Source organism: Engraulis encrasicolus, chromosome 9, assembly GCF_034702125.1.
Source record: "Engraulis encrasicolus isolate BLACKSEA-1 chromosome 9, IST_EnEncr_1.0, whole genome shotgun sequence".
NCBI classification, from domain to species: Eukaryota; Metazoa; Chordata; class Actinopteri; order Clupeiformes; family Engraulidae; genus Engraulis; species Engraulis encrasicolus.
Window position 1 is genome coordinate 21840781 of NC_085865.1, and position 26003 is coordinate 21866783.

The following is a 26003-nucleotide window of genomic DNA, read 5'->3' on the forward strand; positions in this document are numbered from 1 at the left end:
GACTTGCCGTGAACAATAGATGGAGTGGCCTTGATTTGCCATTGATTTGAATAATCATGAACATCCATTTACATAGAACATGTTCCTGTAGTGTTGGCAGTGCATCTATCCATTGCCAAGGTTAAAAATACCAGCTGGCCAATTTGCGAGATGCCACAACAGTTGTTCATCATGGCAACTAATGACCTTGTTAGCCACAATACCACGCCCCGTTGACTCCCCACTAAGCACCCCCTCTCTCTTTCTCTTTCTCGTTCTCTCTCTGTCTTTCTCTCTCCTCGCTCTCTCTCTCTCCCTCTGTCTCTCTCCGTCTCTCTATCTGTCGCTCTGTCTCTTTCGATTTCTCATTCTCTCTCTCTCTGTCTGTCTTTCTCTCTCTCTCTCTCTCTCTCTCTCTCTCTCTCTCTCTCTATATATATATATATATATATATATCTCTCTCTGTCTGTCTGTCTCTCTCTCTCTCTCTCTCTCTCTCTCTCTCTCTCTCTCTCTCTCTCTCTCGATATCTCTCGGTCTGCCTGCCTCTCTCTCTCTCTCTCTCTCTCTCTCTCTCTCTCTCTCTCTCTCTCTCTCTTTCTCATTCCCTCATTCTCTCTCTCTCTCTCTCTCCTTCTCCTTCTCCCTCCTCTCCTCTCTCCCTCTCTCCAGGTGAAGGTGGGGGATAAGGAGGTGGATGTGATGAAGGGCTTCAGGCTGTACATCACCACCAAGCTGGCCAACCCGGCCTACACGCCGGAGGTCAGCGCCAAGACGGCCGTGGTGGACTTCACCGTCACCATGCGGGGCCTGGAGGACCAGCTGCTGGGACGCGTCATACTCATCGAGAAACAGGTGGGGGAGGGGGGAGGAGGTGTAAAGGAGGAGAGGAGAGGAGAGGGGGGGAGAAAATCTGAGGAGATGGTGGAGGGAGAGGTGAGGGGAGGAGTGGAGCGGAGCGGACTCAGTAAATCCTGCAGTGCTCATTTAACACTTCAGAGAGTTGATTTGACATCATTTGGACTTAAATGAACTCTTTAAGTGTTGAATTAACGCCGCAACATTTACTGTGGAGAGGAGATGTCTTGGGAGGAGATGGGAGGGGGGTTCTAAGGCAGGCATACTGTAAGAGGCAGTGGGTGAATAGGGGGTCTGTGGAGGAGATGGGAGTGCTGATGGGGGTGCTTGCTGAGAGGGGAGGCTCTGGGTTGTGTCATCCTCATCGAGAGGAGATGAGGATCTACTGTACTGTCATCCCTTGAGAGGCAATGGTGTGGTTGTCTTTGGACTGGGTCTTTGGAGGGGATAGGGGAATCGGAAGGGGAGGAATGGGAGGTTTGTATGGTTGTATGGTATGAATGTGGGGAGTGTATAGGACGGCTACTGCAAAAGGGGTTTGTGACAGGCTACTACTGTAGCATCCCCTGAGAGGGAATGGGATCTTTGTGCGTGTGTCTATGAATTTGGATCTGGGGTGGCTAAAAGGCTTTGGTGGCGCGTGAGTATAGTGTAAGGGCTACTACCCTCCCCAGAGAGGGAAGAGGAGCTCTGTGCTCTTTGCAAACGACTGTGGGGATGTATTTCTGGACGGGAGGAGTTTTATGGATAGGTTGGTGTGCAGATAGTAGATGGGATGGAGTGGGGTGGGGTGGAGGGTGGGAGGTTGTGGATGGGTCTTACATGCACTTGTTACAATGCATTAAGCCATGTTACAAATCTACCCGTATATATTAATGTAGAACAAAAGACGAGACCTGCATTCCCATACCAGTAACTGATAGAGAAAAAGGAAGCGTACACTGTGGAAAGTCATCTCTAAAATAATCAGCGATGATGAATTGCAACACCTAATGCTACTTAATACTTTAATAATAACATACTGTAGCATTGTAATGACATCACAATAATGATCCTAACTCAATAATGCAGGGCTAAGGCACTTACCGCAGTCCTAATACATAACTAATATACATACTAATGTGGCATTGACTCCATAATGATCAGCATAATTTACTGATGATCCACTGCGGATGCCGTACAGTACAGTACAGCTGCATATGCTTGGCTGTGTGTGTGTGTAGTGCTGCAGGAACTGGATCGCAGTGAAAAGGCTTTGTATGATGGCTTCTTTGTTTACTGTTCTCCTGTTTTTTGGAATCTTACCTACTCAATCTGGCCTTAGGTCATTAAATGTGCTCCTTTGCACTTAGTCACCTTATTTAGAAAGCACTTGGGTGTCGCTCAGCTGTATGTGAATGTGCTCTATACATTGACCTTCAAAGTTTTCAGCAATATTTGGAATAATTTATAGTTCTATCGTTGACGAAATTTGTGCTCCATCGAATATATGAGATTTCAGAATCTTGCATTGCTATAGAACCAATGACTGTATACATCAATGTGTATAACATACTCTTTTCATAAAATATGCATAAATGTCAATCCCTTAAGCAGCCTTAACTTTACTTAATATCATTGTTGCTGCAGTCACAGCATCATGTGTAGCTTTTTATTGATACACTGCTATTGATACAATAGCTTTTGCAGTGTTAATTTAACACAGACTGTCATATTTAACCTTTTACCTGTTTAGTTAACTACTCTACTGTCGAAGTGTTGACTCTGCACTCTACATGCTGAATTAACATTGCAAATTTTTTATTAGTCTAACTCTCACTCCTTAAATATTCAATAGACATCTATATAGTAAGTTAGTTAGTTTGTGTATTGACCTGTATATTACTTTATGTATTGCCCCAAGATAATTTATATCCACCTTATAGTCCTACCTCTACATACCTCTCCCATAACCATTGTTATTGTATAGAAAGTTTAGTACATCCTACTTATCTGTACATACGGTATTCCATCTTGATTTATAACCATCTCACTTGCACTAGTGCATGTGACTGTATTCATCTCTAAATTCTGCTTATCTGTATATACTGGTACTATACAGCATTTATCTGTAATATATTCACTTCTGCTATTCATATACTGCCTGTATCTGCATCTGCTATTGCTTGTGCATGAGCTGGAGTCTGTTTTAATACTGAGTACTGGCAATGAATTTGAATATGATCTAATCTAATCTAAAATATTGTATCTGTATCTATATCTGCATCTGCATCTGCATCTGCTGTGGCTTGTGCAGGAGTTGGAGTCTGAGCGTGTGAAGCTCCTGGAGGAGGTGACGACCAACAAGCGCAAGATGCAGGAGCTGGAGGACAACCTGCTGTACCGCCTGACCAGCACGCAGGGCTCCCTGGTGGAGGACGAGTCCCTCATACAGGTCCTCCGAGTCACCAAGACCACCGCAGAGGAGGTGAGAGGGGAGGAGAGGGAGGAAGATTAGCATGAGGAGAGAGAGAGAGAGAGAGAGAGAGAGAGAGAGAGAGAGAGAGAGAGAGAGAGACGAGTTCCTCATACAGGTCCTCCGAGTCACCAAGACCACCGCAGAGGAGGTGAGAGGGGAGGAGGACTTGGTTCAGTGGAGAGGGAGGGAGGAGGGGGAGGGAGGTTAGGAAGTGAGAGAGAGCGAGAAAGAGAGAGAGTGAGATAGAGAGAGAGAGAGAGAGAGAGAGAGAGAGAGAGAGAGAGAGAGAGAGAGAGAGAGAGAGAGAGAGAGAGAGAGAGAGAGAGACGAGTTCCTCATACAGGTCCTCCGAGTCACTAAGACCACCGCAGAGGAGGTGAGAGAGGAGGAGGAGTTGGTTCAGTGGAGAGGGAGGGAGGGGGGGAGGGAGGTTAGCAAGTGAGAGAGAGAGAGACAGAGAGAGACAGAGAGAGAGAGAGACGAGTTCCTCATACAGGTCCTCCGAGTCACTAAGACCACTCCCAAGGAGTTGAGCTGGGAGGAGATCTGGGCTTGGAGAAGGGGAGAGAGGGAGAGAGGTAGGAAGTGAGATGAGAAGGGGAAGGAAGGGTTGGAGGTGGTAGATCTTGACCAGCACCTATACAGTACATGGGCCTGGTGGAGGATGAGTCACTTACACTGGTTCAAAAGGGGTGCTTTTGCACACGTCTGTAGTTGGACAGGGTGCGTAGGATATTACCCCTGTGAGGTTGACATTCACGTGTAAAAAAGATCCAGCGCACTTTGTCCATTCTATCAGCAAGCTTTAATACAACGTTTCCGTCATCTCACCTTCTTCAGGTGAAGGTCGAATGACTAAAGCGTTTTATTAAGGCTTGCTGGTGTAATGGACGGAGTGCGGGATCTTTTTTATACTCACTTGCATAGAGTCAGCTGCAGAGGAAGTGAGAGAGGAGATGAAGGGAGGGGTGGGAGGAGGTGAGCTGGGATGAGAGGATGGAGAAGAAGAGAAGAGAGAGGGAGCAACGAGACCTTGGCTGACCAGCACACAAGGCTTTGCTGGTGGAGTACGAGTCACGTATACAGGTCCTCCGAGTGGGGAGGCGGATGGAGGGAGGAGGGGAGGTGAGCTGGTGGGAGGTTGATGGGATGGGAGGTGGCAGGTCTTTGCTGACCAGTCCCCAGGGTTCACTGGTGGAGGATGAGTCCTTCATAGAGGTCCACTGAATTGCCAAGGAGGAGGTGAGATGGGAGGAGGAGAAGAGAGAAGGGAGGTGGGGAGGAGGGCAGGGAGGTGGAGAGAGGGAGGATGGGAGGGAGGTCTTGGCTGGCCCCCATTATTCATTAGGGCCATTCACAAGGACAGCCATTATTATTATTTAACCTCCACACACAGGAATGCACACAAACACGCACGCACGCACACACGCACACACACACACACACACACACACACACACACACACACACACACACACACACACACACACACACACACACACACACACACACACACACACACACACACACACACACACACACACACACACACACACACACAGAGAAGGTGGCCCCAAACTAACCAGCACACACACACTCACATGTGCATCCACACACACCACAAAGTCGAATACACACCATCCGCAAGCACGCACGCACACACACACACACAAGCCTCACAAGCACACAAAAGCCGCTTCTACAGTGGCAGCCTCAAGGACATGCTATCTGGCTGGAGAGAGAGAGAGAGAGAGAGAGAGAGAGAGAGAGAGAGAGAGAGAGAGAGAGAGAGAGAGAGAGAGAGAGCAGTAAAGATCAATAAGCCAGCATGGAGGTCAATTTCATATCCTGCACATACACACGAGGCAGTGCGAATATTTGTTTTAATGGGTGGAATATATATATATATATATATATATATATATATATATACAGTATATATATATATATATGTGTGTTGAGGGGTGCATTGTTTGTTGAGAAAAGTAATAATGCCTCAGGCAGAAGTGGGTGATGAACTGGACTTTATGAATACATTGAGTAGAATTGGGTTTTAGATCTTTACTCTTCTATAGGTTATTCAGATTTTGGCAGAATAGAGTAGAGTAGAGTGTAATGTATTGATCATGAGGTCAGTACTATGGTACATGTTTAGCAAAAGATGAGAGAAATGCAGTTGATGAGAAATTATCAGAAAAAAATGTCTTGGAGATAGGAGATACCATTTGAACAGATATTTTCAATTCTCACAGTGAATAGTGGATTCAGCAAGTAGTAATTCAAAGGATGTCCTTGGTCCAAGAATTTCCCTTTCTTTCTAGCAGTTGCCTTGTCAGTTTTGCCAGTTTTTCATCATTCTTGCAAGTAAAAACAACACCTTAAAAGTTGTCACCTTGGACAAGGAATGCCTTCATCTGTGACAGTAGGCACCTTTGGTATTTCAACGTTTGGTTTCATCTTAACATAACATCTGTCACATAAATCTTAACATGTTTTCTTGCTCCAAAAGGTCAGCGAGAAGCTAAGTGTCGCCGCGGAGACAGAGGTGAAGATCAACTGCGCGCGTGAGGAGTACCGGCCCGTAGCCACCAGGGGCAGCATCCTCTACTTCCTGATCGTGGAGATGAGCCTGGTGAACGTGATGTACCAGACCTCCCTGCGGCAGTTCCTGGGCCTCTTCGACACCTCCATGGAGCGCTCCGTCAAGTCCCAGATCACCGCCAAGCGGCTGGCCAACATCATGGAGCACCTGACCTACGAGGTGTTCCGCTACACGGCCCGCGGCCTCTACGAGAACCACAAGTTCCTCTTCACGCTGCTGCTGGCGCTCAAGATCGACCTGCAGGCCCACAACATCTCCCACGCCGAGTTCCAGACCTTCATCAAAGGTCAGCTCATCTGAGAAGAACATGTATCTGCAAAAGGGTTCTCCCATATACAGCATTGCATACATCAAATGTCTCTTGATCTCAGAGAAAAACGTACTGTATCTACAAAGTGTTCTCCAATATATTGCATAGCACAGTGTTTCCCAACCTTTTTTGTGTATGTACCCCTAAGCCTTTTCTTTGTGCCATGAGTACCACTTTGTGCCATGAGTATCACTTTTTCTATTGCAGTGTGACTATGCTCCATACATTTGTTAAAATATTTTTTTTCCAAGTACCCCCTGCAGTGTGCTTGCGTACCCCTAGTGGTACACGTACTCCTGGTTGGGAAACACTGGCATAGCACATGGGCTAGATCAGTGGTTTACAGTTTTTCTCGATTGGTTTGGCTAATTTCTTGAAACCGAGATGACATTTCTATAAATTTTGGGTCATTTGGCTAAACATTCTTACACTTCTGCACAACAGATCAGATAACCAGCAAAATGTCATAAACCTCCCAAAACAGCTCATTCTTGAATCAGCACTAGACCTTCTCCCACATAAATGGTCAGTATCATCAAAATGGTATAGATCCTTCTCAATTGCTTTGGCTCATTTGCATTCATTTAGTCCTTCTGTCAAAATAAACTGGATGGTTCAGCATAACTACATGGATCCTCCTCACTTGCTCATATCAATCCAAAAACAGTTTACCAGTGTGTCGAAACTAAATTCCTTCCACAGAATGCCGTTTGAAAAAATAACAAATAACAGAGGAAACTGTAGTATACACGGTTGTAAAATTATTTTCTACAAACTAGTAAAGTTACAATACCATCTGGCCTGTTGAACACTGTCATGAATTTACTGTTTACAGTAAAGAAATTCTTAAAATATTATGTCCTTGACTGTTTAGACAATTGTGTAGACTACTTTGCATATGATGACTCACACAATGAAATCATGCTGACATGTTTTGGAGAGGGCAACCATTAGACTGAGAATTGTCTAATTCGTTCAGATAAGAAAGGTCAATTTATTTGGAAAATGTGCTAAATGTATGCTCAATGTGTCAACTGTAGGGTACTTGTACATAGCCATCTGCCGAGGTGTACTAAACATTTGAGACATGTACAAAGCATTTGAAATTTGATGAAAGCAATGAAAAATGCCATTCTGTTGTGGGAAATTGCAAGTTGGTTTGGAGATTTGTCCGTGTTGTTTCGAGAATGTCATCTCAGTTTCGATAAATTAGCCAAACCAATCGAGAAAAACTGTAAAGGAGGGGCCGGGGACCCTTGGGTGACTTGTGAGAGGGTCTGTGGTGCACAGAAAAATAGTGTGACATGACCCATATACGTAAGGGGCGCCTTAGCTGAAATCTACCGGCATATTGGGGGCCTTTTCATGGTAGATAGATAGATAGATAGATAGATAGATAGATAGATAGATAGATAGATAGATAGATAGATAGATAGATAGATAGATAGATAGATAGATAGATAGATAGATGGATGGATACATACATACATACATACATACATACATACATACATACATACATACATACATACATACATACATACATACATAGATACATACATACATACATACATACATACATAGTACATAGATACATAGATACATAGATACATGCATAGATACATGCATAGATACATGCATAGATACATGCATAGATACATGCATAGATACAGTGGGCTGATTTTCTTTTGGAACTGGCAAGAGGAGCAGCATATTAAAACCATATTGCGTGTGCATAAATACGACACCCCAATGTAATGTATCCACACAGTAAGGTTATGCTACATGCAGTGTACCTCAGGCCAAAGAGTCGCAGAATGCAAATTATTAAGCCTATTTGTTACTCATTTGAATCAATACAGCCCTGCGGATAAGATGGGTTTCCATGTGCCTGAGTCAATTAGCAGGTTATGGCAGCTCAGGAGACATACACACACATGCATACACATTCGTGCACACACACACACACACACACACACACACACACACACACACACACACACACACACACACACACACACACACACACACACACACACACACACACACACACACACACAGATCTATACACACACAGACCTATGCACACACACACACACACACACACACACACACACACACACACACACACACACACACACACACACACACACACACACACACACACACACACACACACACACACAGCCCCCTCACTCCCCCTCCTCCACCATGATCTCATGTCCCATAGCCCCGCGACACCACACACACATGCATGCACACACACACACACACACACACACACACAGACACGCACGCACGCACGCACGCACACACATACTGTACGTGCACATACAAACGCACATACAGTACGTGCTCACATACTGTATTCTCTCTGTCTCTCTCTCTCTCTCTCTGTCTCTCTCTCTCTCTCTCTCTCTCTCTCTCTCTCTCTCTCTCTCTCTCTCTCTCTCACACACACACACACACACACACACACACACACACAGACACACACACACACACACACACACACACACAGGTAAGGCGATATCCCAGCTCAACCGCAGTATGCTGACTGAAGCCAGGCCTATTTTAGCAGTCTGCCCCCCCCCCACCCTATTTACCCACCCACCGTACCTATCCACCTTCCAACCCTCCCAAACATCTCCTCTCCTCTCCTCTCCTCTCCTCTCCTCTCCTCTCTCTTCTCCCTTCTCGATTCCATGTCTCTAGAGGCGTGTTGATGGCGCAGACACACTATAACCCCTGGAGGGGGTGGGGGTGGGGACAAGTGGGGATGTGGTGGTGGGTAAGGGTTGAGCGTATGCTTGCAGCATGCTTGCGTTTTTTCCCCCTTTTTGTTTTGTTTTGTTTTTCATATGCTCGATGCAGCTGCATCAACAAGGAAGGCCCAGCCGTTTGGTTGCTGAGGCTGGCTGCAGACAAGGATTCACAAAACAGAAGCAGCAGCTCCCTCAATTTCCTCTCCTCCTCTCCTCTCTTCCTCCACTCTTTTCTCCTCTACCTCCTCCTCTTCACTCCTGCTCTCCTCCTCTCTTCGTCTACCTCCTCCTCTCCTCTCCTCTCCTCTCCTCTCCTCTCCTCTCCTCTCCTCTCCTCTCATCTCCTCTCCTCTCCTCTCATCTCCTCTCCTCTTCTGCTCTCTTCTCCTCTCCTCCTCTATCTTCTCTACCTCCTCGTTTCCTACCACCACCTCCTCCTCTTCTCTGCTCTCCTCTCCTCCGCCTCCTCTTCTACCTCCTCCTCTCCTCTCCTGCTCTACCGCCTCCTGTTTTCCTGCTGCTACGCTGTGGCTGGCTGGCTGGCTGGCTGGCTGGCTGGTTGCGGCCTCCAAAATGTATTCATGCTCTTTCATGGCGCCCCACAGGGATTCTCATTTGCATCCGAGCGCAGAGTTAGTAGAAAGCAAGCTGCCGCCCGGGTCCCTATGCCGCCACTGCTGCTGCTGCTGCTACGGCGCTGTGTGTCACCTTGGTAGCACACACTCATCTCCCTCTGTACCCAGCCAGCCTGCTCGTGCCTGCCAGGCAGCCTTTGCTATGGCTGTTTGATGCCACTCAGCTACCGTACCGTGGAGATCATGATTAGAGCGATATTTATTTCACTCCTGCAGAGGCACACGTGGACGTGTATACGTCACAGTCTTGTTGCTGCTTGACATCATGTCCTCGTCTAATATTTATCTCTGTTTGTTCTTGTGTAGCTCCTACAATAGATGCAAACATTACATAAACCGTTACTGTTTTATTAGTGTTCAGCTGCTTGATGCCACATCCTGGTCCTTGGTCTTGTATTTCTCCACCCATTAGTTCTTATATATTTAGGCTCCTCCAAAAGGGGCAAAGATTACAGTGCATAATTGTTACACTGTTGTTTCTGTTGTGTTGCTTGATACCACGCTCTCGTCTTGTATTTATCCCCGTTTTGCTCTTGTAAAGGCCCCTTAGAAAAGCGTAAAAATAACATTACATAAACATTATAGTCTTGTTTCTGTCGTGCTACTTGATGCCACGCTCTCGTCTTCTTGTTAGCCAGACGCTTGTTCTTGTGTAGGCCCCAGCAATATGTATGAAAACATAAATGTTAGGCCTACTGTCATGTTACTGTTGTGTTAGTTGATGCAACGTTCTCATCTTGTGCTTATCCACCCACTTGTTCTCGTGTAGGCCCTTCGCAAGAGGCGTAAACATCACATTACATAAATGTTATGCTATGTTCGGTGTCTTGTTTCTGCCGTGTTACTCGACGCCACGTTCTCCTCTCATATTTATCCATCCGTATGCTCTTGTGCAGCTCCGACACACGGGGCTGCATTATACATCCCCTCCACACTTTAAAAATGCACAATCGGCTGCATAGTTAATAAAGCGATTACCAGAGCATAATTCATGGCGGCCAGGCTGCCTGCCGCACAACTGCCTGGCTATATAGTATATTGATCTCCCTCCAAAAAGGCTCCACAGATGGATTTCCCCTGCGGACGGGGGCCATTCAATTTTAATAGCCACAAATCGCATTAATCTGCAGTGCTGGCCAATCACTAAAGATGTCATTTAGAATGGTTGAGAGGCTGCACTTGAACACCATTTGGTGTTTTTTGGTGAATTCTTGTTTGGCATAACTGGAGAAGACTTGTTAAGTTCAATGCCATGTATGGCATAGTGTTTGGTATTTTGGAGGCTTTTCTGGAAGACGCTGGAGAATAGTTGTTAAGTTAAATGCTGTAGTCCTCTGGCCAGGGATTCTGGCTCAGCCAGTGCTGTACTTAAGAGGCACTGTTTGACATTTCTCTACATTAGTTTCCAGAACATTCCACATTTCTGTGGCCACACTTTGGTCTGGTGAATCTCTTTGAACTCTCACTGGCTAGTTGAAAAACGCTTCTGCATTACAAAATAAAGATGAGCCCAGAACATCAGAAGCACTAAAAAAATGGAAACCAGAAAGCTGATCTGCTATGGTTAGGATGAGGATTGGTTGCACTCGAGAAAAAAAGGAAAAGAAGAGACCCATTTTTACAGCACGTTTCTGCAAAGTGTCTCCAACAAATGCAAATACTGCCTTGAACGAGAATGAAAATCCAATAATGTGAGGCAATAAAGACAGGCTGTGTAATAGGCAGTGATCTGAAGTGCTCGCTACAAAGTGTGCAGTCAAACAAAAAGTGGTATATCTAATTCCATTAAGTATGGATGATGTCAGGACGTAATTTGAATTTAAAAGAAAAGAAAATGAAAATTCAGTGATATACTGTGTTGTATAAAGCTAGCTAGTCCATGGCTTTTTGAAGAAGTAATTGTTAGCTATATAGGTGCGTATAAATTTCATTTCATTGGTGAGCTTCAATCACGACCGTGCATAATTGGAATTCATGTTCAACTTTCGATGTTTAATGTATCTATATATTTAATTTCCTGGATGTTGTGATGTCTTTCGGTGGCACATGATCTCAGGGAGGTTTTCATTATTGTTTCATTGTGGAGATGAAATAGCATTTCATCTGAAATAATTGGTGATACTACATGCAACTGTTAAACACTAGTGGACAAAGCAGGTTAGTTTTAATGAACATGCAAAGAGTATTGTTGCAAAACGACCACCATTCGACCATTCGACCATTCGACCACACGATCCACCATTTTGGACTTTCACATTTTATCATAGGAAATGACTGTTCAGACATCCTGTCATCGGTGTGTGAATTCTTGCCATTACAATATTTTGAGAACATCCTAAAACCTTAAACCAAAGTTTTAAACCTTAAACCTATATAAACTGCATTTTGCAACGCAATTAAATGTAATGCCCAATACAAAAATACTAATTTTCCCAAATGTTCCAAAATGGATATACGTCCTTTTGCAATGCACCTCTTCATACATTGAATGGAACATGGCCTCAGCCCACAGCAAAATATGGGGAACATGGTAAGTGGAAAGTGGCTGGTGGTTTTCAGACAGAAAATAATGATTGATGCGTGGCTGGTAAATGTTGCCATTTATATGTCAGTGGCTGGCAAATACTGATATTTTGTACAACTTTGTTTCCACCACACACACACACACACACACACACACACACACACACACACACACACACACACACACACACACACACACACACACACACACACACACACACACACACACACACACACACACACACACACACACACACACACACACACAGGACCTAACATGGGCAACACAACTACATAGCCTATAGATGTGATGTAGAATGTAGATATGCTTTACATACATGATTTATATGCTGCTGGACACCTTAATTTCCTCTGGGGTTAATAAAACATCTCTGCTCTACTATGATCTCTATTACTGCTATAATTCACACCGGTGCTTCTCTGGCGCTAGACTCAGTGAAGGCCGGGCCGAATCTGAGATTCTGTGAAAGTTTATTTCACACGGATACATGGACGCACGCTTGCATGCATGCACACACACATGCATGCAGACACATGCACACGCACACACACACACACACACACACACACACACACACACACACACACACACACACACACACACACACACACACACACACACACACACACACACACACACTGTCGTCATACCGCTACTCCATAACCTTTTTGTAATTCAAGGTGGTGCGTCGTTGGACCTGAACTCGGTGGAGGCCAAACCCAAGCGCTGGATCCTGGACATGACCTGGCTCAACCTGGTGCAGCTCTCCTCCCTGCACCCCTTCACTGCACTACTCATGCAGGTAGCCAGACGCATGGATGGAAAGATGCATGGATACATGGACAGATAGATGGATGGATGGATGGATGGATGGATGGATGGATGGATGGATGGATGGATGTATGGATGAATATATGGACAGATGGATGGATGGATGGATGGATGGATGGATGGATGGATGGATGTTAATTTAAGGGATGAATTGGTGGAATGATGCCCTATGGCTCCACAAGGTCAGATTTCTAATGTTGAGGGTGATCAGGGAGGATGGATGGATGGATGGATATGAAAGACAGAGAGGAATGGCACCTAAGTGCTTGTTATGAAAGAAAAAACAGGCTGAAGGACACATGTAGATTGATACATGTACCACAACTTATATAGACCTCCTTGATGTAACAGTTTAATTAGCAGGCGAGATAAATAGCATAAGAAAGCAGCAGATATAAACACTACACTGAATGTGAATGAAGGTGATCCAGATAAATACAGTATGTACAGTACAGTAGATAGATAGAAGCAGACAAGATGAATAGCACTTTATAAACACACTACCATCCATGGAAACGCAGGTGGCCCATAACGACCGTCCCTGGCGGTGCTGGTTTGACGAGGCCGCGCCCGAGGAGGCCCCCCTCCCCGACAACTACGATGGCCTGGTGGACGCCTTTCGGAAGCTTCTGCTGATCCGGAGCTGGTGTCCTGACCGCACCATTGCTCAGGTAAGGACAGTTCACAGGTATGAGGAGTAAACAATGGCAACGTTTACATGACGTTTTTAATTCTGAATTAATAATTCCGAATTAAATACTTCGGTCGAGTTCCCTTTGATCTTTCATTTAATTCCGAATTGTGAAGTGTTTACATGACGTTTTCAAAGTGGAATTAAGCTTTATTCAGAATTAAAGTGAGTTAATTCGGAATTAAATATCCCATGTAAATGTAGGCAGTATGACATGACAGGGCATTGGCTGTGACCCAACCGGCTAACAACCATCATCCTCTTGTGATTTTTAAACAATACCTTTGTGGACAACAGTGACCAAAAAGGGCCTAACATGTAGAACAAAGGAAATGCGTACTCGTCGCTTCTGAAGTAACCATCCAATGCAACCAGAGCAGGACCAAATCATAGATAAAAAGGAAGAAAACTCTGGTGCCACACGGATGTTTATTTTCTGTTTTTTTATTTCATTTATTTCTTCAGTGATATCAGAGTAACATTTAAACATGCATCTTCACCAGAGTCCTCTAGATTTGTATTCCTTTTTATTTCAGGCCTAACATATTCATATTATAATATTTTGCTAAAAAAAAATACCTGTTGGAAAAAGGTTAAGCAATCCTAGTTGTCACCAAGACGACGTGGCATTATGTGACAAGGTCAACTCACACAATTGACGGAGGTTGTGCACTTGGACCTTGAAGTGAAGGATGTGATGTTTTCCAGCCACTACAGCACAATCCGTTCTGCATATATAATCTTTTTTTAGTGCACGTCTTTGAGTTTGAGGTGCAAGTGTGTTGAAAGCTGGGGGTGTTTTATTTAATGAAAAGGTATGAATATATCATCTGTGAAGGCTGTCTGCACCCACACAGTCTGCTCACTGCTTAGCAGGATTAAAATGCATGTCGCATATTCAGCTCACTGTTTTTCAGTGCTTCTTTCCTACACCACCTCTCCTTGGCACTAAAACTCCGGTAAAAAAAAAAAACAAGGTGGAAAATTCCACCTCTCGTTGTCTCTATTAATTATTACACCTTTTTAATAGCAGAAAATGAGATTAAATTAGATTAGATTTTATTCGATTCAACTTAAGTTTCGTTACACGTTAGAGTACAACAGAGGTTTCCAAACTTTATCTACAGTAACCCCCTTTTGGCCCCAAGTATATACCCCCCCCCATATTACAAACGCCACACACAACTTGTCCATTAATGCTGCATTTTTTATTTCAGACTCACAAGAAAGGTAAATGCATTTATCAGTCATATAAGTGAGTACTGTTACAAACCAATTTGTGGAATTATGGTAAAAAATTAACTTGTGTTTTTGCTGTTTTTATGACTAGTCCCTTCTTTCTGCGACTCTCGCTGCTATACTTCTGCAACCCCCCCTAAGGATCTGGACCCAGTTTAGGAATCACTGGAGTACAGGGTTTGATTGCTGTGCAGCAATTTAACACCTTATCAGTAGTGCAAATAGCAGAAGTGCATACTCTTTGTACAGTATGTGCAGGATGTGCAGATATTATAGATAGGAAAAGATGCATCATAATTAGACAGCATCTAATAGATTTGACTCGGAGTGCAAAATACAGTAGAGTCAAGGGCTAAATTAGCGCTCATATAAAAACACTTCTGACCTATTTGTTTGCGACCGGGAAGGCGTTGGAATTTTCAAGTATACACATGCTCTCTACAGTATTAGGATGTGTACTGTGTGTTCGAGTATTTCACAGAAATTCATTTCTTCTGGCACCACAATCAGTGGTTTTGTGAAATTACAATGTGCAGTTAGCCATGTGTGTTTCTTGCCAGATAATTTCTCTGCTGTCTGTGTGGCTCTCTCTCTCTCTCTTTCTCGTTCTCTGTAATTATACTCTAAGCCATAAATAACGCGACTGTAGGAAACCGGGAGACGCCGCAGCAATCAGCGACTGATTAACGCCGCCTCAGAAATACACCAATACGCCAGCCAGCCAGCGCTCCAGCGTTTTAATTGACAGACTCTAACTTAGTTACCGTGACAACTGTGGACGGGGCTGCACAGGTGGGCAATGTGTGAACTTTGAGAGTTTATGAAGTCCTCGACAGGGAAGTTTTTGGAGCGAGGTGGCTGGGCTGCTGCCGGTTAAGGGAGGAGGGGGTACACGGGGAAGGTGGGTGGCGGTGGTGGAAGGGTGGGGGTCGGGGAGATGGTATGGGGCATAGGGCATGAGGGTGGGTTGAAATCCTCTAGGGGCAGGTTTGAAATGAGGTGGTGGGGGCGGTAATGGCAGGGGATGTGCACAGGGAAGTGTGGGGGTCAGGGGGTGGAAGTGTGGAGATCAGGGGGAGATCATAGGGCATGATGGGGCAGTTTTTGGAGCGAGGTGAGTGGTGGTCGTGAAGGGAAGGGGGCTTGGTGAAGGAAGGTAATGGGTAGGGTTGGGTGGTGTGTACAGGGCATGATGGGGTGAACTCCTCAAGGGGCTGTTTGGAAGCATGATGGTGGTGGTGGTGGTGGTGGTGGTGAAGAGAGAGGAGGGCATAGTGGGAAGAAGAGTTATGGTGGTGTAATGGTAGGGGGAGGTGTGCACGGCGGACAGTGGTGGTGAGGTGGGGTGTGCACAAGGCATGGGGGGGCTGAAGAGGTGAGGCGGTGTGGGAGGATAGGAGGAGAGATGAGCATGTCCCCTTCCCAGTTCTCCCTCTCCCAGTTCTGCTGGGCTATAAAAAGGCGCACCATCGAATGAGCATGAACAGCTGACTGGCCTAAGCGCGGGGAGATTACCAGACTAAGTCCCCCAGCGTTGCACAGACGTCACTGCCAGCCGAGGCAGCCGAGGCTTTAGACCAGCATCACACAAACACCTCCACCTTCCAGCGGTTGGCCAAATGTCCCATCCCCACCGCACAGCAACAAAACAGACGTGACTTCCGCACAATGGCTTTGATATAACACAGCCAAACCAAACAGAGATCTTAAGTGTTCATTAGGGGGCTCATAGAGCCGGTGCAGCATGAAACCATTATGCATCTTGCCCCATTTCTCAATTTTGGCCTCCTTTTTTTGGGTAATTGCACTCCAGCAAATAAACTCTTCAGCAGATTGTCATTAAACTCCCAGCAGGAGAGTCATTGCACCGGCGGGGGAAAGGAAGGGAGAGAGGAGAGACTCCACAGGGTCCTAGATACACCCAGGTCTCTCTCTCACCCAGAGACACTGTGCCTTTCTCTCTTTGTCTCACTCTGTCTCTATCTCTGTCTGTCTGTCTCTATTTGTCTCTGTCTGTCTGTGTCTGTCTGTCTCTCTCTGTCTGTGTCTCTCTGTCTCTCTCTCTCTCTCTCTGTCTCTCTCTCTCTCTCGTTCTCTCCATCCCTCCTAACATTGCTATACATCTGAGGATCAAAAGTCCCTAGTCCCTACTTAGATAGGAAAACAGACATGGGTTCTTTTTTGTGCCTGTGTCCGTACCTGCGTCTGTGACTGCGCCCACGCCTGAGTCAGTGCCTGTGTCTACATCTGTGTGTGTGCGTCTGCGTAAGTCTGGCTCTGCGTGGGCTGTTGGGCACTTAAGGCCGTTCAGCTCAGCTCAACTCAACTCCAGTCAGTACAGCAGCTCGTTGTGGCGCACCACACCTGTTTGTTCCCTGTCACTCATCACGTAAGCATGCCAGGCTAATTTTAGGAGCCTCCCTTAGCAGTGCAGAGAGCAGTGCATTGCAGTAGACTAGTCCAGTGGAGTGGAGCACAGTAACTGTACAGCAGGCTCTCGTTGCCTCTCCTCAGCCTACTGTAGTTCACTGCTAGTTCATTGGCCATACTGTACCTGAAATCTGACTCAAACTGTAGTTCCAGTACTTTTTGTCACCTGACAGAGGTTGATTCTGCTGTTGTCAGTGGTGTTTTGAAGACAGTATGCCCATTTCTATACGCTTCACGACAGACAATACCACTGCAAATTAGTGGTGTCAACAATGATCGATTCGGTGATGCAATCCAATGCGGAGCATGGACGATCCAGAATCGATCCGGCAAGTTCCAGAATCGATCTGGCAATGTTTTTAAGTTTCAATTACTTCCATGGATATTTCGGGAGCAAATGAATGTTAAATTAAATAAAAGCACTTCAAAACATTGCAAGACTGATACAGACTGATACAGAAAACAGACAATAAATTGTTGCTCAGTATCTGACTACTTGTATTGCCTCATCATGACTGATTAAACATTTGCTTTGCTTTCAGTAGAAATGTAATGCATTGCAATGCATTGTAGAATTGAATCGGATTGGATCGCATAGAATCGAATCGAATCGCTACCTCCCGAATCGTGATCGAATCGGATCGTGAGGGCAGTGCCAATCCACACCACTACTGCAGATATTCCGCCTTCTTTTCTGATTACATGCATATTTGTCTGAATAAGCAGTATACTGTATATGCAGCAGGTACTGTGTATTTCAGAGTAGTACATAGCTCAGTTAATGAAGCCTTGCTGTGTAAGATGGGGTGGCTACGGTACACAGAGAGACTCACAGCCAAAAGGCATTTGAAGCTGCATGGTTTTTACCAATTTTTTGTCCTAACAGCATGAAATTGGAAACTGCACTCTCGCGTGCCATTAGCAAGACAATTACCAAATTTGAGCTCCAGATGGATTGAGATCAGTGCATGGAGCAGACACACACAGAGACAGACAGATGTTCCTTGCAAGAGAGGGGTGAAAATCACGCTTCTGATACACACTACTGTATAGCAGAAATTACACTGTAAAATATCTTCAGGTAACAATATTAAACCAGACTACTCAAATTTCCGCTTTAAAATATTATGGTAGTTAGTTATTATTAGTACGTTTTTTAAAAAAAGACTCAACTGCTGCCTCTGTTAAGTTTTCGAAAATGTATCTTTCTCTGCTTTTTCTTGGCCCGCACTGCTGCCACTGAGTTTGTGCACGCCTGTACTGACGTACTATGTCCTCATTTAGTTCACTTTAGTTCACTTTGTTTCCAATTAGCTACCGCACACCTTCCTGTTTGGTGCACCTGCCGAGGTGGTAATGTGGCCTTGGCGAGGGTCACCATCGCACATGTTAGCGCCGCAAAAAGCACAGTTTCATGGTAAAGCGATAACTCTCCCCCCTCCCAATCCCTCTTATTTTATATAGGCTACGGTACATTTGGAACGAGATTGCACGATCAGCATCCATGTGTGGCCGACGATTGTGTCGGTGGCGGTGACCGGTGTTAAATTGATTGAGGCGTGCTTTTATCTGAATAGCAACTTTGAGTCGCCACCAATGTGTCCTGAGACTAACACGGTCCCCGAAGTAATTTTACCCGGTAATGGTGTGTGTGTGTTTTTTTTTCATATAAGAGTGGGAATCACGCTACTGTAGCAATTGCTGTGCCGTAAAGAAAATGACTTTCTCACGTATAATTACACTGCTGCTGTGCCGATTTTACACAGCCTGTTGGGCTTTGCGCGCGCGTGTGTGTGTGTGTGTGTGTGTGTGTGTGTGTGTGTGTGTGTGTGTGTGTGTGTGTGTGTGTGTGTGTGTGTGTGTGTGTGTGTGTGTGTGTGTGTGTGTGTGTGTGTGTGAAAATGTATTCGTCTGTAATTTGGAGACAAGTGGGGAACAGATGCTCTCAATGCTATGTTAAAGTAAGATAAGGGGTGATTTGTGGACCTAAGGACCTAAGTAGGCAAATTGGGTTTGTCAATGGATGTGGCCCAATGTGTTTTTGTGTGTGTGTGTGTGTGTGTGTGTGTTTACGTGTGTGTGTGTGTTTACGTGTGTGTGTGTGTGTGTGTGTGTGTGTGTGTGTGTGTGTGCGCGTGCATGTGTGTGTGTGTGTGCGTGCGTGCGTGCGTGCGTGCGTGCGTGCGTGCGTGCGTGCGTGCGTGTGTGTGTGTGTTTGTGTGTGTCTCAATGTCTCATCCAGGCTCGGAAGTACATCACAGCTTCGCTGGGGAGCAGGTATGCGGAGGGCGCGCTCCTGGATATGGAGGCCTTGTCTGGGGAGAGCGACAAGAGGACTCCCCTCATCTGCTTCCTCTCCATGGGCTCCGACCCCACTGAGAATATCGAGCGGCTCGCTAAGGCCAAGGTAGCTGTAGCATTGTCTGCTGAAGTTGGCTACACAGATATACAATATGCACACACACACACACACACACACACACACACACACACACACACACACACACACACACACACACACACACACACACACACACACGCGCGCGCGCGCGCACACACACGCGCACACACACACACACACACAGACAGACACGTACAATTTCGGACCCAGATATGCATATACTGTACAATCACACATAAAAAGATGCAGACAAACACATGCATCCGCTTCTCAAAATCGCTATCCACCAGTGATCCGCCCACATGACCGTTTTTTCACCAATTTTCAAAACCGCTACTGCTACACACACACACACACACACACACACACACACACACACACACACACACACACACACACACACACACACACACACACACACACACACACACACACACACACACACACACACACACACACACACACACACACACACACATTTTCATGCATGTACATTTGCAGACAGACATGCATATACACTTGCACATTGCACTGTATACTTTATAGTACGTTTACTATACTGTACAGTATTATATGTACAGACAATGATTGAAGTAGTCTGGGAACACAAGCATATGTACAGACAATGATTGAAGTAGTCTGGGAACACAAGCATGAATGCCTGCACAGTACACGCACAGTACTGTAGGTTTATTGCTACAAATGAAACAGTTTGATGTGTTGTCTGTTTCCATCTGAATGATGAATCCTGAATGAGACCACAGCATGATGTGATTCCCGCGAGATCTTTTCACAGCACATCTATAAAATAAACTGCTACGGTTGCCTTTGAAAATGTGCCATAAAACTAGATTTAGTGTTTGTATTATTTTGAGCTTGGTGAAATAGGGCTGCAACTTTCACTTTTGCACTTGTGTGCAATGCATGCTTGCCGTACGCACACACACACATACGTGCGCACACCACACACACACACACACACACACACACACACACACACACACACACACACACACACACACACACACACACACACACACACACACACACACACACACACACACACACACACACACACACACACACACACACACACACACACACACACACTATCATCTATGAGCGATACCACCGTCCTTCGGAGCCTATTGCACCGATCTCTGTGGACTCGTCTCCAGGCAGTCCAGAGATCAATTGTAGGTGGACCGCTGGAAACCAATGCAGGAAAAAAAGAATAGAAAGAAAGAAAGGCCTTGGGTCCTGCCGCAGAGTGCCGAGAGACACTGACTGACATTGGATTACCACTGCTATATAGTAGTATATAAAAACAAATACAATTGAACTGAATAAAATCGAAGTTGAAGTAAATGGAAAGGTGTAGAGGGAGTGGATGAGCAGTGCCTGGCTGTCGCACACTAGCACAGAAGTGCTTCAGGGGCATTGGTGTGGCATCATGGCTTGGTGGTTCACTTCTTAAGAGTAGTGCCTGCTGGATTGCAGGACTGAATTTGACCCAGTACTGCCTTTGAGATAGCCTGACCATGGTGCTGTTTTTGCACAGGCTCTGGGTGCTATTGCTTGATACTGCTCGCTGAAGGAACAAAGGTTCAAAAAGGACCAAGTTAACAAAAAAAATGTTAAGATCTAGATCTAGAGAGGTGGTCAGAACACAAATCTACCATTTGCTGTATGTTTTTTTTTTATTTTTTTATCAAAGGTGCCTCCCATGTTCAAATTTGTAAGTTTTATTGTTGGGAAGTTTTATTGAGTTGGGAAACAGAAACAGTGAACTGATTTTCACCAGAAAAAGAAGGCAGTGAAAATACTGACAGACTATGAACATTTCAAAACCATGCTGTACGTTCATGTTTTTTGGAGAGACACAGTGAGACAGACAGATATTGACAAAACAAGGCCCTTGGCAGTAGGGGAAAAAGTGAGTGTTGTGCTCCTCTGCTCTGTCCAATTTATTTTTCTCTCTCTTAATGGAGGAATGGAGTGTTGCATTGCTCTGCTGTGCTCCCATCTCTCTCCTCTGTCTCGGCATTAGTAAAAAGTGAGTGTTGTGCTCCTCTCTTCTCCTCTTTTATCCCTGTCCTCTGTTCTGTTCTGTTCTGTTCTGTTCTGTTCTGTTCTGTTCTGTTCTGTTCTGTTCTGTTCTGTTCTGTTCTGTTCTGTTCTGTTCTGTTCTGTTCTGTTCTGTTCTGTTCTCTTCTCGTCTCTTCTGTCCTTTCCTCTCATCTTTTTCTCCTCTCCTCTCCTCTCCTCTCCTCTCCTCTCCTCTCCTCTCCTCTCCTCTCCTCTCCTTTCCTTTCCTTTCCTTTCCTCTCCTCTCCTCTCCTCTCATTTGCTCTGGTCTTCTCTCCACTCCTCTCCACCCCTCTCCTATCCTCTCCTCTTCTGTCATCTTTTTCTCTTCCACTCTCTTCTCCGCTCCTCTCCTCTCCTCTCCTCTCCTCTCTCCTGTCCTCTCCTCTCCTCTTCTCTCCTTTCCCCTCCCCTCTCCTCTCCTCTCCTCTATTCTCTTCTCTTCTCTTCTCTTCTCTTCTCTTCTCTTCTCTTCTCTTCTCTTCTCTTCTCTTCTCTTCTCTTCTCTTCTCTTCTCTTCTCGTCTCTCCTCTCCTCTCCTCTCCTCTCCTCTCCTCTCCTCTCCTCTCCTCTCCTCTCCTCTCCTCTCCTTTCCTTTCCTCTCCTCTCCTCTCTCCTCTCATTTGCTCTGGTCTTCTCTCCACTCCTCTCCACCCCTCTCCTTTCCTCTCCTCTTCTGTCATCTTTTTCTCTTCCACTCTCTTCTCCGCTCCTCTCCTCTCCTCTCCTCTCCTGTCCTCTCCTCTCCTCTCCTCTCCTCTCCTCCCCTCCCCTCTCCTCTCCTCCCCTCCCCTCCCCTCTCCTCCCCTCTCCTCTCCTCTCCTCTCCTCTCTTCTCCTCTCCTCTCCTCTCCTCTCCTTCCCTCCCCTCCCCTCCCCTCTCCTCCCCTCTCCTCTCCTGCTCCCCAGTCGGTGCCCTGCAGGCCGATCTCCATGGGCCAGGGGCAGGAGGTGCACGCTCGCCGGCTGCTGTCCCAGAGCATGGCGGATGGCGGCTGGCTGCTGCTCCAGAACTGCCACCTGGGCCTGGACTTCCTGGACGAGCTGCTGGACAGCGTCACCAGCGCCGAGGGCGTCCACGACGGCTTCCGCGTCTGGGTCACCACCGAGGTGCACCCAAAGTTCCCCATCAACCTGCTGCAGTCCTCCATCAAGTTCACCAACGAACCGCCGCAAGGTGAATTGGTTTGCACTTTCATTTGTCACTTGACCTTTATTTAGCCAGGAAGTACGCCATAGTGTCTCGCCCTACCAGAGTCAAAATTATGGTAAATAGTTAGGTCTCCGTTCCCATAGAGAAAGAGTGTTTAGGAATTTGGCAAGGTTGACATTACAGTAAAACTTGTTAATGTAAAACTATTTTTTTCACTTTCACTTTTAAGAATTTCCAGATCATAACCCGTATGCTCCACTTTTGCACGAGACATGTTCAGTTAGCTGAATAACGAGGTGTAGCAGACTGCCTGAAAGTCTCCAGATCTTTAAGAGTTAAAAAAACACAAAACTGTTTTTTGCTTCATAGAATATCATTTTGATTTTGCTGTCAAGGAACAGGCCGACTTGGGAGGAAGTCAGAAGATCTCAGTGTTTGCATATTTATGATCGCTTCACAGTATTATAATCCTGGATATAATTACATTCATCCTCTGTGAAGTCTTGTATAATCACCCATATGGGAACTGTTCCTGTTTATATTTGTATATTTTTAGACGATTTGACGAGATGTGTCGCGACTTCCCGAATATTACTCATTGCCATATTGTCAGTGGGTGTTCGCCGCAAGCTGGATGCCAGCGTGGTTTTCTGCTGGCTGCTGCAGCAACACGGTTCTCTTTGTCTATAAACTACAGTACTTTTGGAGGTGCACTTTTGGATGCAGGGCCACTGACAGCTTTAGCCAGGCCCTGGACAAAGTCATCTGAAAGCCCCCCCCCCCCCCCCCCCCCTTCTCAGTACATACAATGTTATGTGGACCTAATTTTGCCCCACCCCCTTCTTCCTGAGCCTGGGACAACCAATCCCTTTGTCCCCCACTGTCGGTTTGCCCGTTTGGCTGCATGGCTGTGTGTGTGTGCTGTGCTGTGCTGTGCTGTGCAGGTATGAAGGCGGGGCTGCGGAGGACATATGGAGGGCTGACTCAGGACCAGCTGGAGATCACCAACATGCCCCAGTGGAGACCGCTGCTCTACGCACTGGCCTTCCTACACACCACCGTGCAGGTGGGGCTGAACTGCTTCATGTATCCGAGCTAGGCTGGATCTATAAAATGTTAAGCATTATCGAATTCAGGTCAGGAGGGCATTTACATGTGCCTCCCTGTCTTTGCCTCCTCACTTTGTTTTTCACATTTTTATTTATTGCTGAACACACTTTTCAGTCTGATGTATAAGCAAGTTATCAAATCACCTGTATGTGATGCATGACAGTATGTCAATAAAATGATCTAATTCAGGTCAATAGTGCATTTAACTCCTGGTCTTTGCCTCCTCACTTACTTTATGGGTTCCACGTCTTTATTTATTGCTGAACAAACTTTTCTGATTTACAAGCGAGTAAGTCAAATCACCTGTATGTTCTGTATGCCAATATGTCGATAACATTATCTCATTCAGGTCAAGAGTGCATGTAGCTCTCAGTCTTTCCTCACTCCTTGTACTGTGCTTCCTCTCCCGTGTCCCAAAGGAGAGGCGCAAGTTCGGCCCGCTGGGCTGGAACATCCCGTACGAGTTCAACCAGGCCGACTTCACCTCCAGCATGCAGTTTATCCAGAACCACCTGGACGAGGTGCGTGGTACAGTACAGTATGCTACGTCCAGCGGTGGCACTAAACTGGTGTCAAATGTTACGTGTGTGATGTTGAAGTAATGCAACAGAACAATGCATGTTGATGAATGTTCTCCGCTGTGTCTCTTTTACAGTCTACATCAGTGGTTCCCAAACTTTTTTCTTTGCGCACCCCCTTGTACATGTCAATGTGGTTTGCGCACCCCCTAAGCAAATGTTTTGGTGTACTTATAGCCACTTAAATATGGCTTCACAGCACAAATCATTGCACATTATACAGAGCCATTTAGGGAAACCTCATTTACAATAGACTTGATGAAAACACATATCTGCCATTGCTCTATTCAACTCGCAGGCCACGCACCCCCAGGGGTGCACGCACCCCAGTTTGGGAAACCCTGGTCTACACTAACCCATTTTGACCATTTTGAAGGCACCTGCAAAAAATGCCCGCTAAATGCCCAAGCCCATTTTAAGAAAGGTGCCCTCAACCTATAAAACCTACATATCTCAGCCTCCCAAGCACATAAAAAACATGCAATATTACGTAACATGAAGCATTTAAAGGCTAAGACCCTCATCTTGCATTAGAATATGTTCATTCAGCTATAACATACCCACACTTTCAATTTAAAAAAATCTCAAATATCATAAGCCTGAATGCTACGTCCATGCAGCTCCAGGCACCTTGGTCAGTGTTGCGTATACGCAACATCCAGCATCAATGGTTTAATCCTGCTACATACACTACCAGGTGGACGTGAAGCGTGGCGTAAACTGGAGCTGCCTGCGCTACATGCTCGGGGAGGTCCAATATGGCGGCCGCGTGACAGACGACCTTGATAAGCGGCTGCTCAACACATTCGCCAGCATCTGGTTCAGCGAGAACATGTTCGGGGACAAGTTCTGCTTCTACAAGGGCTATACCATTCCCAAGGTCAAGACCGTGCAAGACTACCTGAGCCATATTGATATGCTGCCACTGGTGGACACCCCTGAGGTAGGAACTTTAAATGAGCCATCTCTTCTTTATCAATCATCCCTATCCGAGTATGTTTCCACTGGTGGACACCCCTGAGGTAGGAACTTTAAATGAGCCATCTCTTCTTTATCAATCATCTCTATCCGAGTATGTTTCCACTGGTGGACACTCCTGAGGTAGGGATCATGGGTAGATGTAAATTCACTGTCACATTTGAATGTGCTACATAAGGGATTTTTTTTCAGGAAACATGAAGGGATATTTGGCCACTGGTGGACTCCCCTTGAGGTAGGAATCTCAGGCTTATGAAAACAGACTTGAAAGGTGCACTGTGTAATATTTTTAGTAGATTATTTCCAGAGCTCATGCTGCCCATTCACAAGTGTTAAACCGTTTTCATGATGAC

At 45.7% G+C, this 26003-nt stretch overlaps 1 protein-coding gene across 1 annotated transcript in view; it reads left to right on the top strand.

The window, feature by feature from the left end:
• Positions 1-26003, top strand: part of dnah5l (dynein, axonemal, heavy chain 5 like) — a 137443-nt gene that overhangs the window by 103476 nt on the left and 7964 nt on the right. The window contains exons 66-75 of the mRNA XM_063206760.1: positions 652-834; positions 3134-3304; positions 5805-6183; positions 12833-12954; positions 13505-13654; positions 19586-19750; positions 22741-23008; positions 23929-24050; positions 24514-24615; positions 25370-25615. Of these exons, the coding sequence (XP_063062830.1) occupies positions 652-834; positions 3134-3304; positions 5805-6183; positions 12833-12954; positions 13505-13654; positions 19586-19750; positions 22741-23008; positions 23929-24050; positions 24514-24615; positions 25370-25615 (1908 nt within the window). The remainder of the gene's footprint in view (positions 1-651; positions 835-3133; positions 3305-5804; positions 6184-12832; positions 12955-13504; positions 13655-19585; positions 19751-22740; positions 23009-23928; positions 24051-24513; positions 24616-25369; positions 25616-26003) is intronic.